Source organism: Stegodyphus dumicola, chromosome 1, assembly GCF_044657685.1.
Source record: "Stegodyphus dumicola isolate Sdum_Otavi_A_Nest chromosome 1, ASM4465768v1".
NCBI classification, from domain to species: domain Eukaryota; kingdom Metazoa; phylum Arthropoda; class Arachnida; order Araneae; family Eresidae; genus Stegodyphus; species Stegodyphus dumicola.
Window position 1 is genome coordinate 74,346,557 of NC_140768.1, and position 17,511 is coordinate 74,364,067.

At 29.7% G+C, this 17,511-nt stretch overlaps 1 protein-coding gene across 4 annotated transcripts in view; it reads right to left on the bottom strand.

Annotated features, from left to right (window-relative positions):
• Positions 1-6,680: 6,680 nt before the first annotated feature.
• The window catches only part of LOC118184437 (laminin subunit alpha lam-3-like), a 358,990-nt gene continuing 348,159 nt past the window's right edge, over positions 6,681-17,511 (bottom strand). For all 4 annotated transcript variants that reach the window (XM_085816270.1, XM_085816260.1, XM_085816249.1 and 1 more), the window contains 5 exons: positions 15,364-15,513; positions 15,097-15,247; positions 13,788-13,921; positions 11,800-12,028; positions 6,681-10,197 (listed from right to left, as the gene is read on the bottom strand). In XM_085816270.1, the coding sequence (XP_085672396.1) occupies positions 10,055-10,197; positions 11,800-12,028; positions 13,788-13,921; positions 15,097-15,247; positions 15,364-15,513 (807 nt within the window). In that variant the 3' untranslated portion in view covers positions 6,681-10,054. The remainder of the gene's footprint in view (positions 10,198-11,799; positions 12,029-13,787; positions 13,922-15,096; positions 15,248-15,363; positions 15,514-17,511) is intronic.

The window sequence follows — 17,511 nt, forward strand, 5'->3', positions numbered from 1 at the left end:
TTTTCTCCCTTCTTCCAGCATGCCCTAGTGGTATAACGGTAGCACATAAGGCGCGTATTCGAGAGGTACAGGGTTCAAGTCCCGGCCAGGGCATTACGTAGTTTTCCCGTTTCCTGCTTCAAAATAAACTAATGATTCTATAATGGCGCCCGAACTAAAGGGTGGTGAACGACAATTCGTCACTAGCAGGATTTGGCAATTGGGTTCCCTAATCCCCAGTCGCCCTTTAAAAGGGGAAGTATATACGGTATTTCCCCCGTCTTTCCGCACGTAATTGGAAGCATACACGACGCGTATTCGAGAGCTCCAAGGTTTGAGTCCCGGGAAAGGCATTGCTCATTTTCCCCGTCCCCTGCATCGATACACCTAATGATTGTACTAATTAAACTGTGTGTGAAATCGTAAATGGATAGTCAGGAGTTTATTTTAAATTTAGAGATAAGTCTTTATTATGCGTATGTTGATTATAATTTTTATATATTAATGAAATTCTGAATGGCTAGTATAAAACGATGAAATTGTGTACATAAGAATATGCGAAATTTAATTATATGTTTTTGTTCACTACTTTAAAGTAAGGAAATTTAAATTCATTATTATGTAAATCGAACCTGGGTATGTATAATTACGGTTGCATCTGTGCATTATTATCAAATGTTCATTAAGAAATAGGATTAAAAATTTTGGTATTTTATCATCAAAATATGTGACGTAATTATTAAGGAATTTCAAAATTCTTATTTTGCATTTGCATACCTATTTTCCCTTACACAATTAAAGTGACCAGTATATCTGAGAATACAAATAATAATACGGTGCTGAACATCTCCCAAGTCTACCATCTCTACAAAATGCATCTACAAATTTTAAAACCTAAAAAGCGCATGTGTGCGATGTTATCGCCATGCGATGATTTGTAGGTGCTTTATTTTTAACCACGATATTTTCGACCGCAGTGGCTAATGTCACCGACGGTGCGAATAGCCTAGAGGCTATTCACACCACCTACATTCGCGCATGCGCACAATCAGCTCAGGTACCAGCATTTTACGTCGATTTCCGCAAGGCCAACTTATACATATACAATCAAGGCCAACTTATAGTATAAGTTGATCTTGATTCCGTAAGGCAGGCGGTAGCGAGAGCGAAGGCTGTTAACCCTATTTCAGCAATAGAAAGGGTTGTTTCATAATAAATAATTCACCAGCAAAAGAATAATTTGCAAGTAATAATTATCAGTTACAAAGACGAGGTCAATCTATATAATGTTCAGGAAATTATTAGATAAAATAGGGATTTAATGATGGTTCTAATTGCAAGCGAGGATGTGTAATTAGTTAAAAATCTTTAATGTATTAACAAAAAGCAAATTTCAGAAATTACTTAAATTCTTTTATGTAACAGAGGAATTTTTATACAAACTTAGACCCTAGTCTTATAGCATAGGACTGTCAGAATTTATTATTCAACAAGAAAATTTACTGAAAATTATAATATTCTTATATGTTTATCACTTTTTCAGTATCCACACGTTTATAGGTTCAAATGCCATATTTCAAAATCAAAGTTATTTATGAAATAAAACCTTATAAATTCTGATAAATCATTTATGTGTGCAAATTTTAAAATCTAAATCTCTTACATTAAATTATTTTTGTCTTTTAAATGACATCCCAGTATTTATTTAAGTTTAATTTATTAATGTGTTTGTATTAATATTTCAAAGTTCTTTGAAATACTTTTTGTGTCCTGAAATTGCCAAGTATTTCTATAAAAAAAAATAAACAGGCATACAAAATTGTTAATAACCAGTATTATATGATTAATTTTTCATTTAATAGTTGATTTAATAGCATTTAACTTATTTCATGTCTAAATTTTCTAGACAGAAATCCTGTGTCTAATTTTTATTATCTTTTCTAAGACGAAAATTTTCAAAGAGGAATGAATTAAAGCAATGATTGAGCAAAACATATCTTTGAAGCTAAATGTATTCTAAGAAGTACAAAAAATGTAAAAATGATTTTGCCCCGCCCCAAATCAGTCATTTAAACTATTCCAACCATTCAGGAAAACGATAAACATTGTGAACATAAAAAATCTGCACATTTTTATATATACTTTAATAAAAGGAAACGTGTTCTTTCTTTATATATATATATAAGAAAAGGAACTCATTTTCCTTTCTAATCTTTTGAGAGTCGTTAAATGATTGGGTTCAAATGACGGATCCGACAACTCAATGCGCATGCGCGGTTAATGTGGTGCGGATAGCTCAAACGGCTAATCACACCACTGGTGCGAATAGCATCGGCCATTTTCAACGACATTTTTAAACTGCGAAGTTTTTGAACCGTCTTATTTTCGACAACGATATTTTGTTACCACGATGTTTTTGAACTACGATGTTTTTTCTCTTTACTTTCTTTTCTCCCACGACGTTTTCTCCGCGATGTGTTCGGCTGTAACCTCTATTTCCCTGATACATATTCATTTTTCAATGCCACACAAAAGGAATTGCAAGGAAGAAACATCAATCTTGCTAAAACTATAGAATAATTACTTATCTTTGGTTTTAGTCCTAACATTTACTTATTTATATCGACACTGAATCGAGGGAGTGTCCATTATTAGAAAAGACTATATTTACTCAGAAGGTATACTGAACGTGCCATCATGGCTTTATAGAACCGCTGAGTTGCGACATATTTACTCTTAATATTTATTTTAATGCGAGAAGAGTTGACTGCGTGGAAGAAGGATGTTTAAACAAGCATAAGTCTTATTCAAAACATATGGATACTCTTAGTTTTGGAATTTAAAAGTCATTCAAGAGGAAATATTCCAAAATAAAAGTTGTTATCGAACCAACAGTCTTGACTCTTTCGTATTCTTGCCTAATGAATGCAAACTTTAGTTAAGACACTAATTTATTACAGAAAACAAGAAAAAGATTGAATATTTTTGAACGAAGTAATTTAAGAATTATAATTACAATTTTATACCAAATATTAAAAAAATTGCATCAACATATCAAACGCAACCATCACATTGATTAAAATCGAATCCTTGTACAATATGAATCCGTGATTTTGATCTGAAAATTTGTTTATACATGTAAAATTAAAAATAATATAATACAAAAAATAATAAAACATAAATTTAATGAATCATGTTTTTTCAAAATTTTTGTTACATTCTGTCTAGTTTTAACTAATTTATTTACGTATTTGTATTACGTTTTAAGCTTTATATTAAAGAGAAAAAGAAAGCGGGTCGATACAGAAAATCGTTCTTTTAAAACAGGCAGTGCAAGAAAAGGGTTGGAAATTTTTGCTTTAAATATTTAGTCTGGCAGCTACAGCACATCAGGTGTCATTCTGCCCCTTTTTCTTACAGAACTTCTTCCAATCGCTCGTTATAATGGGATACTACGAGTATTGATTTTATACACCCAGCAATAATTTCGTTTATACATATTGTATTTCCCCCCCTGAGCTTTTTGAGGGTCAGGTTATGGAAATTAGAACAATATTCTCATAATTCCTCCTTTTCTCAATGCGCTCAGAGAATGAAACCGCCTAAATTTTAAAATGGGTTCGTCTCCGTAATGATGGTTTACGTATTACAAAGACAAACCCTTCGCAGGCTACCTGGGAAAGTCACGCCGAACCCTTTCCTTTCTAACTGCTGAATTTTATGCCAACCTAATACAAAAACCGATCAGTCACAGAGAAGCAAATACAAACTGATATTCAGTCCATGAAATGTACCAGTCAGCTGCAGGTTCACTTTCTCTAATTATTTATGAATGATATACGAGACCTAAAGGATAACAGAGACAATAATAGGAACGGACGAGAGTCTTACAGAGAAGTAGAAATGAAGATATCTTATTTTTGTAATGTTAATATTAATGTGCATTCATATTGGAATGTAGGTTTCTTGTAAAGGAATAATATTATGATAGTTACGTTGCAGTTCATTCTTGACTACTTTTCATTTATTTTCTTACTTCCTGTGCTTCAGAAATCAAATTATTCGCATCATTTTCCTCTCTCAGTTTTCCGATGATAAAATTAGTGAAAAAAAGGGAGGGATAGGCGAGAAAATATGGTATGTACATTCATGGGTATTGAAATCCAACACTAAGAAAAAATAAGTTTAAAGGAATATGAAATGTAGGCAAAGCATTTGTCTAGGTAACATATTTATTTGATTAATGTTTCAAAGTCACAGGTATAAGTACGCGAGAGAAAAGCCATTTCAAATGTGGTAGTACATTAATTAATAGCCACTGCAGACGACACAACGTTGGTTGGAAGCATGCATTGTGTCGTGGAGGTGCCGTAAGTCATTTTGCGGTATGGAGTTTCATGCCCGTTTCACTTGATCGGCCAAATCAGCTACGGTCCGTTATGGTTGTAGATGCCGCTGAATTTACCCTCCAGTCATGTTCCATATGTTCTCGATGGGAGAATGAAAGGATGATTTTGCAGGGCAAGGCGACACGTCGACACTTTGTAGGAGCACATTGAGTAGTGGCAGCAAGTATGGGGACGAACGTTATGCTGCTCAAAAATGCCTCCTGGAATACTGCTCAAGAATGGCAGCTAAACCGGTGCAGTCACCAATCAGACTTACATATCTTCTAGCAAGGTGTGTACAATAACGACCAGAGTTTGCTGTCACATGAAAGTTCTCACTGTCTGGGTAGCAAACTCGTTCTCCTACCATATATCCTGACGTGGGTCCAATGTGCCTACGTGGCAGACAGCTTGATTCCAAGCACTTACTTGGCTTCATTCTATTATACAGCCAAAACTGGCGCCAAGACAGATACGACTCTCATCTGAGAACACAATAGATCTCCAATCCACAATCCATAGAACTCTGACTTGACATCACCGAAGTCGCAAATGGCGGTGAGTTAGTGGTATAGCCGCTGCATGACGTCTGGCTCGAATCTGTCCGTTAAGTAATTGATTTGTTACTGTTCGATGTATCACTCTGGTGCAACAAAAGCTAGAATGTCTTCTGCAGATGCAGTGTGACGCGCCGCAGAGTCTTCCCTTCGGGTGGTGGCACATGGGTTTTTGAGACAGTACTTCCCGTGACCACTGCTACAGGCAAGTATATGTAGATACATCCTTGCTAAGTCTTTCTGAAATATCACGAAAGAAAAGTGACTTTCTCATAGCGCTACTACATGGTATCGTTCAGACTCAGTAAGTTACTGATACTTTGTCGTCTCCTTAAAGGCATTCTTGACACATACCTTTCCTACAATATTCAGTCCGGATGATAATAAAGCACAGGAAGTTTAGATCTCCGTATTTAAAATACACATGATTTGCACGTTCGCAGTGAAACTAATAGTGCGACACTTATTCGCCTAGAGCGAAATTTGAATAGATGTCATCTTTTAGATATGCAAAACATGTCTCCCTAATTTCGTTTACCTAGCATAACTAGTAATGCTAATAGTGCCACACATATTCGCCTAGCGCGAAATTTGAATAGATGCTACCTTTCAGATGTGCAAACACACCTCCCTAATTTTGTTTAGCTAACACAACTCTTTTTTTGGTGTTGGGATTTTATTTTCCATTAGTGTATAATGTGAAACTATTATTTGTTCTTCGCGAAAACTGATGCTTGAAAAACTTTAAACTCATGTTAAAGTTTCTACAAGCATATCCGATTTTAGGCTCTAGACCCGGCGTTTTTCTATTATCTGTCTATAGTTTATAAAAAGAAACAACATAATGATAAGTAGGCAGAAAGTATGACTTTTTAAAAGGCGCAATTAAATTTTATAGCTTTACAGGTATGTGCATGAAATAAAATCTTACAGCATGGTTATTGCAGGATCACTTGCACATGAAAAATTACGGATTTTAATAATGTGGTTCAATGATTGGCAACAGTCATTATAAAACATCAGTGAAATATGTTTTGAAGCTCATAAAATGTAATATCTTTTAAGTTTCTTTAGTTTATAATTTCTTATATTAGAAGTAGTTTTCAAAATTTCAGTTTTAAACCACTTATTAAAATCATTTTCAAAATTCTAAGTATGGGAAAAGCTTTATTTCATTTTTTTTTCCCCTGTAAGAATGCTGCTAAGCTGTATCATTGTTAAAAGTTAAATGTAAAAATTATCCTTCTTTGGTGAAAGGAATAAATATCACTCAGGGTAATGCTGTTTAAAACTTTTAATATGTATTATCTGAAAGTCTTGCAAAATTCCATATATATAAAAAAGACAGGATATAGAATAAATCCATATTCTTGGCTATTTTACGCAATCTGGCAAGTTGTCAGTTCTCAAATGTGCTGGCAATTGCCATCCGGTAAGATCTTCAAGTGATTTTGCAAATTAAAACAGTTCATTGTTTTATATTTGTCACACATTTTATAAACATGTGTACCATAATTGTAATTAATGGAATACGCTTTTAATGTCATATATTGAGTACTTCATCAATACAGAATAATTTTTTTTTCTGGTACAACCACAGCACTTCAAAATTTTAAAAACTTAAGCGAACTTAAATATAAAATAGTATATTTAAGACACACATTCCGAAAATTAAAACTGACAATAACTGCAAAACACCTTTGCTTTAAAAATGTTTTTTTTTTAAAACTTTTCGCAGAAATATAAAAGAATAACACACATATATTTTCATTTTATTTAAAAATCATTTCAACAACATTTACATTTATACAAGACATATTTTCTTAGAAATAGTTGTATTGGCACTTTGTATCAATGGAAAGACCATGAATACTACAGAACACAAAAGCTTGCATGTTTCATTGACAACTCTTTACATTCCTTAAGCAGATTAAATTATTCCGAGGCCAGCCTCGAAATATATTTCCATTGATTTATGATTAAATCACAGCCTCAATAACAGAGTTAAGTAACAGAGTACAAGTATTTTACAACCACTCTTCATACAATAAATACAAATGTCTACATTTCCTGTTATTGAGTTACATAACAATTAATTTAACCAAATTATTCAGAAAGGCAAGACACACTATAACAGAATGCAATGTTTGGAATTGTAAAAAAATCCATATTTAAGTTTCAATGTTGGAAAGTAGTCTAAAGCTGTTAAAAAGTTGCTTAGAACTTGGAGATAAGCCATTTAAAAAAAATGTAGATTATATCAAAACAGGATATGTGTAAAATAAATTCACAAGAACTATTACCAAAGATTAAACGGGTCATGAAATATTTCACAATAAAATTTAATGAATAAATAGCATTTGATCAAAAAATGATGTTCTCTAAATAACAAATGCGTAATTTTGAATTTTGCACAATTTATGCCATAATCTCAAACTTGATATTTTAACACTGATGGCTGCCGACAAAATCTTTAGATTATCTGATATATTATTAAGAAAATAGCAGTATAATTAAGAATTTGTTGTATGTGCCTCTACTTAGCAGAAAAGTTGCAGAAGTGGAAATTTTTAAACACTAACAGCGATTAGATTTTTAAAAAAGGAAGCCTATTACTCTGGACCATTCTACTTAATATACAAGTTAGAATATTTCTTTTTGTGGAAGTTTTAGATGAGAATTAAGTCTAAAACCATTCCTACTATTGCTAACATGTTAAATGTTATGAAAAAGAAAGGAAAGTGGAGAAAGGTTGGGGGGGGTAAATTAATCTTAAAGATGTAACTCCAGTTTTACATCTTCAAGGCCAATCAAATCATACTCATCATAAATAAAAACATATACTGAATATCTTTTATACAGTCTTCAAAGTACAATAGCTTGCATTAATTTAAAGCAATTTCACTGGTGAATTTCTAAATGACCTTATATAATTGTGAATACGACTGCTTGTTTATTTACAGTTTTAAATACGTATCTTAAAGCCCTGTTTCTCTTTTCTGAACTACTAAATTTGATTTTTAAATTATTACTAGAGCATTTTGCCAGAGAAATTAAAATCTGTCTTATAATCATTAATAACTAAATCAAAGCAATTTATTATTAATCAAAGCAATTATTTCCATATTAAGAAAAGTTATAAAATTACTATTGTAAGTATGTCCAAATTACAATTTTTTTAAGTGTACATACTGATGAAACTCATGCAACAAGGATGTTGTATTCAAGGCTCAGATAGCTAAAGTACACTTTCATTTTTTATCTCATTATAGTAAAACTTCAGTGTATGAGTAGTGATTATATGAAAGAAAATGATGCCTTGAATAATTTTATTGTAATAACAGAAACTAATAATCACTTTACCATTACACTTTTCAATAAGTATAGCATATGCATTGTATGCATGACAGACTAACATCATGACTTGACTGGAAAGTATAATCAAACTATAAAGACTGGGTTCACAGCTGTCAGAACAAAAGACATTCATGATCCAAGACATGATGCTTTTAGCTTGCAAGGACTAAAATGTAGAAAGATCTTAGTCACTGCAACCCAAGAGAAATTATTCATTCACTTTTTACATTACAGGTTAATTATCATGTAGCTCTTGATAATACTGCAAATTCACATGATGATTTTAGGGAAATAAACAAAAATAAGACCATATTCAGTTACTATTTTATAATTTTAGCCATAACAGTTTTTTAGACTTATACAGTAGTATTAGAACGATAAACAGTTTCCCTATTTTAGAGGCATAAAAAATAATTATTTTTGGAATTTTCAGTTAACTCTGCTGATCAGTCTAAACCACTATAACCTCTTCAGAACTTTACAATACATATTACAGATTTTTCTTAGACTATTGTTTATGTTATTGATAAGAATGACAATAACAAAATAAGAAATAAATGGCAGTGTGACATACAAGTCAAACAGAGAATACATTTTACAATATAGCTTTCATACTTCACAAAAACAAAACACTACACTTTATGACTTAATGAACAGGGTGATGTATAACTATTGTACTCTCAAAATAACAAAAAGTAATAAAAATAATAACCACTTGGAATGTAATTCCAAATACTTTTTACATCAACAAAAATAAATTACTTTACAAAAGCATGAAAAATGAACACAGCATTTACATAAATATAACATAAGAAATGGAATATATCTGTAATTTACAATGCACTGACAGGCCACAATGTTTAAATTCAACCACTGAATTTAATTGCAGAGATAAACAATTACAATCTGGTTTTCAAGAGAAACAGAAAAAAGTTATTCAGCACCTAATGTACTTTAGAAATCAGATTGCACATCCACAATATTAACACGAATTGTAAAATGAATGCATTTCGTGCTTTACATAATAACTACATTAAAATAGCAAAATTTGATTATCAATATCTACATTTATATGTAAACATTAAGAAGTTAAAAAATGGCATAATCAATTAACATTACAAATTTTCAAGGGAAGATATACTTTTAAATAAAAAAAAAAAGTAAAAACAAATGGGATAAAATATGTTTGATTATGAATTTTCTCTTTTCTTACAAAGTCTCCATAATGCAGATTTTGCTTTGAAAATGTATAATGTATAGTAATCTAATTGCAGATGATGCTTTTTAAGAGTGTATATAATAATTTTTAAATTTAAATCTAAAAAAAAAATCTAGCTATAATATAAATTCTTATATGAAATTCTTACTACATTACAGTATAACTTCCATTAACTAGCACATCATTTATTTTTACATTAGAATAATTTTCTATAAAAAACTGAATAATATAATCTGCATTGTTAATTTTATAAATGAATTTATGCACTTTAATTGATTTTCCAGAGTTCTCATATTATGAAACACATAAAATATAGGCAATAATTTATATAAACCTCTTTTAATTTATCATTTAAGAGAGATCTAAGATCTAATCCTATCTATATACAAAACAAAAATTATTTCTAACTTCAGAACAAATACTTCTTACTTTGATTTACAACAATTCATGTTCAAATACAAGCTCTTTATTTCATATATGATTAGAAAAAACAGTCAAAATTACTCTACTAGCCACATAGAAAACTGAATAATTGATTTATAGAACAATCTGCATTAAAAAGTAGGACATGCATGAGGAAGAACATTATGTCTTGCAGCCATATCAATCCATTCAACTCTACGATCATTTATAGCAACATTCCTTAGACAGCCCATAAAATTATTTCTGTTATGGATAGCACCTGTAGGCATATCATCTAAAAAAAAAAAAAAAAGTAATAATGAAATGATTATGACATGATGTTAAAAATAAATAATTTTAACTACAGCTTCATATACTAGCACTGAATAAAATTTACTTGAAGTTCTAATTATCAACCTTTTAAAAAAAATTATATCAGCTAAGTATAAAATGAAATTTGCAATAAGGTAATGCATATGAAAAAACACAATATAATTACTTCATATATAAGAAGATGACAAGCTTGGAAATAATTCTCTTCTAAATTATAACAGTAATAAGAAATTATGAAGCATAACTACAATTTATGCATGAAGAATATTTTGCAGAAATACAGAAAATATAAAATTTAAGAATTATAAAAAATACTTCATGCAATAGATACCAGCTTCTGTGCTTAATAAAAACTTTATCAGAACATTTTAGATGGCTATTTGGCCAGTGAATAGCAGGCAAGAATCATAACTTTAGGAATATTCAGCAATAATTTACACACAATTCAAAGTCTAATAGTTTGTTCCCTTACCAAACACATTCTGAAATACAGAATGGCTTATAACCAAATCAAATACACATACAACTCGGTGTGTAATACTTTTGAGCCATGCTGTACATCCTGAATTATCAAAGTTTAATAGACATGCTAAATAACCACAAATTAGTACTTTACAGTCATACTAAAAACATCATTAACTGTCAACAGTAAATCAAAACAGTACACTAGAGACACTTTAAAGCACCTAAAAAATTTAACACACAGACACATTTCTAAATAATTACATGACAATGGATACCCCAAATAAAAATATAACCCCAAACAAATTTTCTATTTTTTTAAGTATATATGCACACATATCAAGGAGATTTCATTGCAGTAGCTACTCAAAAAGACCAATAAATTAATAAAATTAGCATGCATTTCGGTTTCGGTTTGGATGTATTTGGGTTGCGATATCCAATATATAGCAGGCATGTGCAAACGTGTATCACATATATTTTACAGGCAATACATATATATATATATATGAATCCAAATGATTTTTACTAGCTCTCATCACTTCAGTAAATAATTTATTCACATGAATTATCTATGAAAATATCTTTTACTGAGTATGCTATTATTTCATTAAAAGTATATTTTAAACATAATTGCAGTTGATGTTTCCTCAACTCCTTTATAAGACAAAATATTATAATAAAAAATTATTTATTTATTTACGGAGATAAATTGGATGTAACTGCAGGTAGTCAGAGATGTACAGTTTTAAATATACACAATCCTATAAGACATAACATACATTAAAAAAAATATGGTGTACAAATATGGTATATGCAAATGAAATAACAGCTAGCCCAGAATACAAAGATAAGCTAACAACAGTAATTTCAGCCAAAGAGAAACTGGAAATAAATGCAATATCTCCATATTAAAAATCTTACCAAAAAAAAAAAAAGTAGTGTCTCAACAACTTCACACAAACTTCTAGAATTATATTCATTACGAAATATAAAATGTAATGGAATTGAATTAAGGAAAATTGATAATTATATATTAGATGGATATAAAAACAAATAGTTACAAAATACATCCAAGAAAAAATATATTGTAGTGCCTTACCAGGAATTCCCCCAATATATAATGGACTCGCAGTGTTGGGTTCCAGTGGTATACTTTGACTTAATCCTACAGCCACATCAAACAAATCAACTTTCAAAGTGACTGTTTTATAATCATACTGAGCTGTAATCATATGCCATTGGCCATCACAAATATGATAAGCTGATTCAAAACTTCTTACTGCGCTGAAAGGCTTTTCTTCATTTCCAAGAATGACTGAAATCATCACCTATAAGTTTAAATTTAAGGTCAGAGATCCTAGACTATACAGGCATAATAAATTAAAGATACAGTTGATAATAAAAAAAAATACAGTCGCCTCTCAATTAACTGGAGTAATACTGAGGGTGATGGTTAATCTAGGAACATTTAAAAAATACACAAAAGATAATCTAGGAACATTTAAAAAATACAAAAAAGAAAAATAACTCAGAATTAATAGAAAAATATTAAACATTTAACTGTATTTTCAAGCATTTAATCTAAAGAAAATGTCCATTCTGTTACCTAAATTAAACCAGAATTAAAAATATTAAAAAAAGACTCTATAAGTAATGAAAAAATAATCATGGTTAGAAATCAAGAAGCTAATTTATAAATGACTTTAAAAGATGAATATTGACAAAGGAACTTGAAAAATATCATTCAATTCAAAGCTATGTAAAAACTTTTGATTAGATTTTTTTTGGGGGGAGGGGGAGAATTTCATCTGGCTAACATCATCTGCTATTGCTAATATGGCCACATTAATGTTATCAGAGATAAAAACATTGAAAAAAAAACACATCTTGATGATAATACAATTTATAATGCATTTGAAAATGAGTTTTAAATTGCTGAATTTCTCTTGTATTCGTATTAGGGAAGAATGAAAATTTCTATGAAATATTACACAAACCTGAAATATTATTCATCACAAGTTTCTGCTTTGTATACTAGGGCTTCTTAAACTTCTTTCAGTTGTGAACCCTTTTTATCACAGATTTTTTTTGGGGGGGCGATCCAGGACCCCATAATATTTGCTAAAATTTTGCAGGACCCCATAAGCATTGCACAAATCTGACACGCGTGTGAAGGTAACTGTCAATTTTTTCACTTGCACTGTAATATACTATTGCAGTTTTAGGTCATTAACTTTAATTTCTAATTTTAAGACATAGAACAATGTGAAAATTTTAAATAAGTAACAAACGAAATGACAGCATCATGTGCAAAAGCAAGTAAAATGAACGTTTATATTACAAAAAAAAGTGTTATGATTTTGTCTTTGCCTGCACTGTCTTATCTTTATCTACTTTCCTATACACTGTGTAAAAATATTTGGTAATTGTAAAATTATTATAATATAATAACTTAAAAAAATATCAAAATTGCTAAAATTTTTGGCGAACCACAGTTTAAGAAACTCTGATATATACAATAAGCTAAGTGGACTATATAAGGAGAGTGCGGAATTTCTATGAGAAATGTTACATTCACACACAGACTAACTGCTTAAGTACAAGCAAAACAACTTTTCACAATATTATTGCAAATTCTTCTTGGTCACATTAACTATATTCAGAAGTAAATCCAAAAAATGGTGCTACTCATGAAAAATTTGACAGCTTTTATTTGACATGCCAAGTCATAGAAAAAGTATACTATAAATTTTCAGATAAAACTTTTAAACTCAGATATCTGGTAATTTTTTGAATATTTGATAAATGTAATAGCAAATAATTTTGTGATGATCTCAGGTTAAAAAAATATTATTCTGTATTTTATTATTATCTATGTAAATTCACTCAAATTTAATATGGCTGAAAATGAATAAAAATATGAATAGATTAAAAGTACACTTTGTTGGTGGTTAACTTTAGTAAAAAGTGAGATTCTTTAATAACCTTCCCCACAGTATTTAAAACTGAAAAATTACACATATCTGTCATAAGGAAAAAAAATTTTAAAATATATAAAAAAACATTTTATTGGATAGATTAACTTACACTTCCATTATACAATTCCAGTGCTATAGATGGGATCCCAAACTTTTCGGAAAGAGCTAACAGAACACCATTTTGTCGCGTAGTTTTGAATTCCATTTGAATATCCAACTTCATACCCAAATCAAATTTTGTATCTGAAAAGAGAGGTTAAGTTTACTTACAAAAGTTCTTAATCAAGAATATTGATTAAGACATAAAAATTAGGACATTATAAAGCAATGATTTTTTTTAATGTGGAATGCATGATATTATATTATACAATACACTAAATATTCAATATCTGGACCTCCTTAAATAGCCAAAAAACTAAATAAATAAATAATATAAAAAATACCCCTTTAAAATCTAGGAATGAAAAATATAATACTCAACAAAAGGAAACAGATGTAATATAAATGTGATTTTTCTTCCATCGAATTGAGAATAATATATGTCACTTTTAAACACTTACTGCCTAGGGAATAGCACTGCTGCCAGTGACAATACTTTGACGGACATTGTTTTGATGTTGGTCAGGATAACAGTTTTTGGTGCTGCAAGGACTGTGGCAGATTAGCATTTTTCTATCTGATCTAAATAATAAAATGAAGCACCAATGTTGCAGTGTCCACATTTCTTCTTACTAGCTTTAAATTAATAATCTAAAAATCTAAAAATTTTCAAAATCTGGAGTCTTTGAATTCCTGATGATTTCGGTTCTCAGACATTGTGTTTTAATAATTTAGTTCAAATAAAATATTACAGAACAGCGATATTCAGTAAAATGAATGCTCTCATGGTAATCACTACCTTAACGAATGTATCACACATTCATAACATTTCGGAAGAACAATTGTTACAATATTTCTGCTTTACCGTAATATAAAATAATGGATAATTATCACTATGGATCATTTTGCAGTTACCATATAAAAGGGGAACTAGTTTTCCATTACAAATGATGGTTGATGATGGGATCCGATCCTGACAGGTGATTGGTAGTTGAAAACGTGCTTACAAATTTCTGTGACAGAGAGGGGGAAAATGTTTGTTTTTTCTTTTAGTGATAAAGCTGGTAGAAAAACTGTTTAAAACAGTTGTTCGTTTGAAACAAATGAATATGTGAAAGCAGCATATGATGGTCTTCTCTGAAAGTGAGAAGCATTTCTGAGAATATAAATAAGTACCAGAGTACAACATCACTCTTGTAAAATTACCACATCCACAGAAGATTGAAATTATTTGTAATCATGGAAAGAGTTCAATGCATTTCTATTTTACTCGCACAAGAAAATATGAATTTATTTAATTTAGTACCATGAAAACATACCATATATTGCATAGGCATCACCAGCAAAATATGCTCCTGGTTCAATAGTTGAAAAGCATTGCCCCACATTCTGTAATTCGCCTTTGGCTAAATCTAAAAACTTTCCATTGAAATTGAAATTTGAAATGCATCCTTTGAAACTTTCCATTACCTTAAAAAATTCAAAATACAATTTTTATGATATAATAATAAATATAATAATTTCTTAATTCCGCCCCCCCCCCCCCCGCAAAAAAAATTTCTTTCGAAAACAATAATTGCACTTACGACTCTATGTATAGCTTCCATTTCTTCAGGAACACCACCAACATACAGTGGTGATCTAACGACAAGTCTCCTTCGAACTTTTAAAGTTATATCTTTCTTTTTGTGGTCAACTTGAAACATCATATGACGTCCAGTTTTGGAAACTGCAATCTAAAGTGTCAAAAATGATAAAATGTATTATCACACTGAAAACATATATTCAATAATTATATATTTAATCACTCTTGATCAAATTTCCATACAAAACATAACTGAACTTTTTAATAATATGAGCTTACTCTATAATTACTTAAATCCAGTAATTCTTAGCAGTTTAAATGTTAAATATATAGCATACATTAATTACAAATTTATATACGCAGTGTTTTTAAATAAAATATTTTAACTAATTATGTTGTAATTAAATTCAAGCATACTGAAAACTCAAATGAAATTCTTAAGAATGCCTTTCAAAATAAAATTTTATTATATATGCATTAACTGATCTTAATTTTTTATTATTTATTTGTCTTAAAAATTTTTGTTCTTTATTTAAAATTAATGTGAAATTGAAATGTATTATAACTATCTAATTATTAAAAAATAGTTAAATTTTATGCAATGTTAAATGTATGGAATTATTTTCTGCATTGCAATTAAATTTCGTATAACTTATTTTTTTCCAAAGTGTATGTATTGGGTAAAACTTATAATGCAACATAATACAAATTTAAAAATAGGCAATTAAAAGTGAAAAAAAAATAATAAAAACTTAGTGTACATAAGGTCAGTTTATACATTGATAAGAAAATTAAATAATTTCAGGAAGACCTGAATATTATATTGATACATGAAAAAATACAATAGAATTCAAAATACAATAGTTACACTTCATTTAGAGATATTAGGTTGATTTTGACGATTATAGCAACCTTTTAGCATTATTGGTAACAAGTTTTCTTTTTCAATATGTAAGCAATATCTCACCGATTTTGCCTTTATAAGTGCAGTTAGACAAATATTTTGCTAAATGTCACTGATCTTGTATCCCAGCAAAAGATCAACATTTACCAAAATTAATTGCAGCACAGTGATTTCTGATCATTCTTTTTCTGGAATAAAATACGCTATATCCCCCCCCAAAAAAAAAATAGAAATGGATCATTTTTACACACACCAATTTTCATATTTTTATCTTTTAATTCTGTAGTTTGTTTAGAAATCTGATCCAACTGATTTAATTTAGATAAATTTTCAGTGACTGCAGGTACATAAAGGTCATCTCTATGACACTAAATCACAACCTACTATTTTTGTATATAAAAAAGCACTGAGAACAATTGTTTGCATCATAAAATATATATTTATTTTTGAATAATGGAAAAAATTTAAAAAATTCTTTAAAAGTTAGAAATGACAAATGTTTAGGCATATGATTTAATTTGCTGTTTTACTCCTATGGCAATTTTATTATGCGAAGTTTCATGAAGCTGGTTTTTATTGTACATAAAAAATAATAATCTCTAAAAATTTAATTATTTGCTAATATTTTGTAATGAATTATGTATACTGCATGCTGTATCATCATATAAAAAGTTTAGTAACATCAAAAATGGGAAAGATTTGCACGGAAAATACAGCTTACAAAATAATGAATAAGAAACTAGAAGGCAAAGAACTAGAAAACAACACTTTGCCCACTTCCCACTAGAAAGAACGTAAGTTAATTAATGCTTTTTCTGGCTTTTTATATCTTCATGTACATTCCTTTTTCTTATTATATATATTTTAAATTTAAATTTTTATTTTTTGATTTGTTTTTGCAAAGATTGCATTATATTTCTTATATTTTGTAATTTTCTAATGTTTATTTCAATTACTTTGAGTTCTATTTCATAATACCAATTTCCAATGTTTAATTTTTACAAATAGTTTTGAATTAAAATTCATAAACACGAGGGTGTCGTAGGACAATTACTCAAGTAATTTATTAATTTTACTGCATAAATTGCTTTTCACTCAAAACTGAATTAGCAAAAATGCTTAATCAGAATGAGTTCTTTAGTGCTCTGCATTGGTTCTTGATTCCTTCAATTCACGGAAATATTTGGCCTAACTTAAATTGCCAGTTTGGCATAGCCTTATTACTTGAGTAAAGGACGAAACACC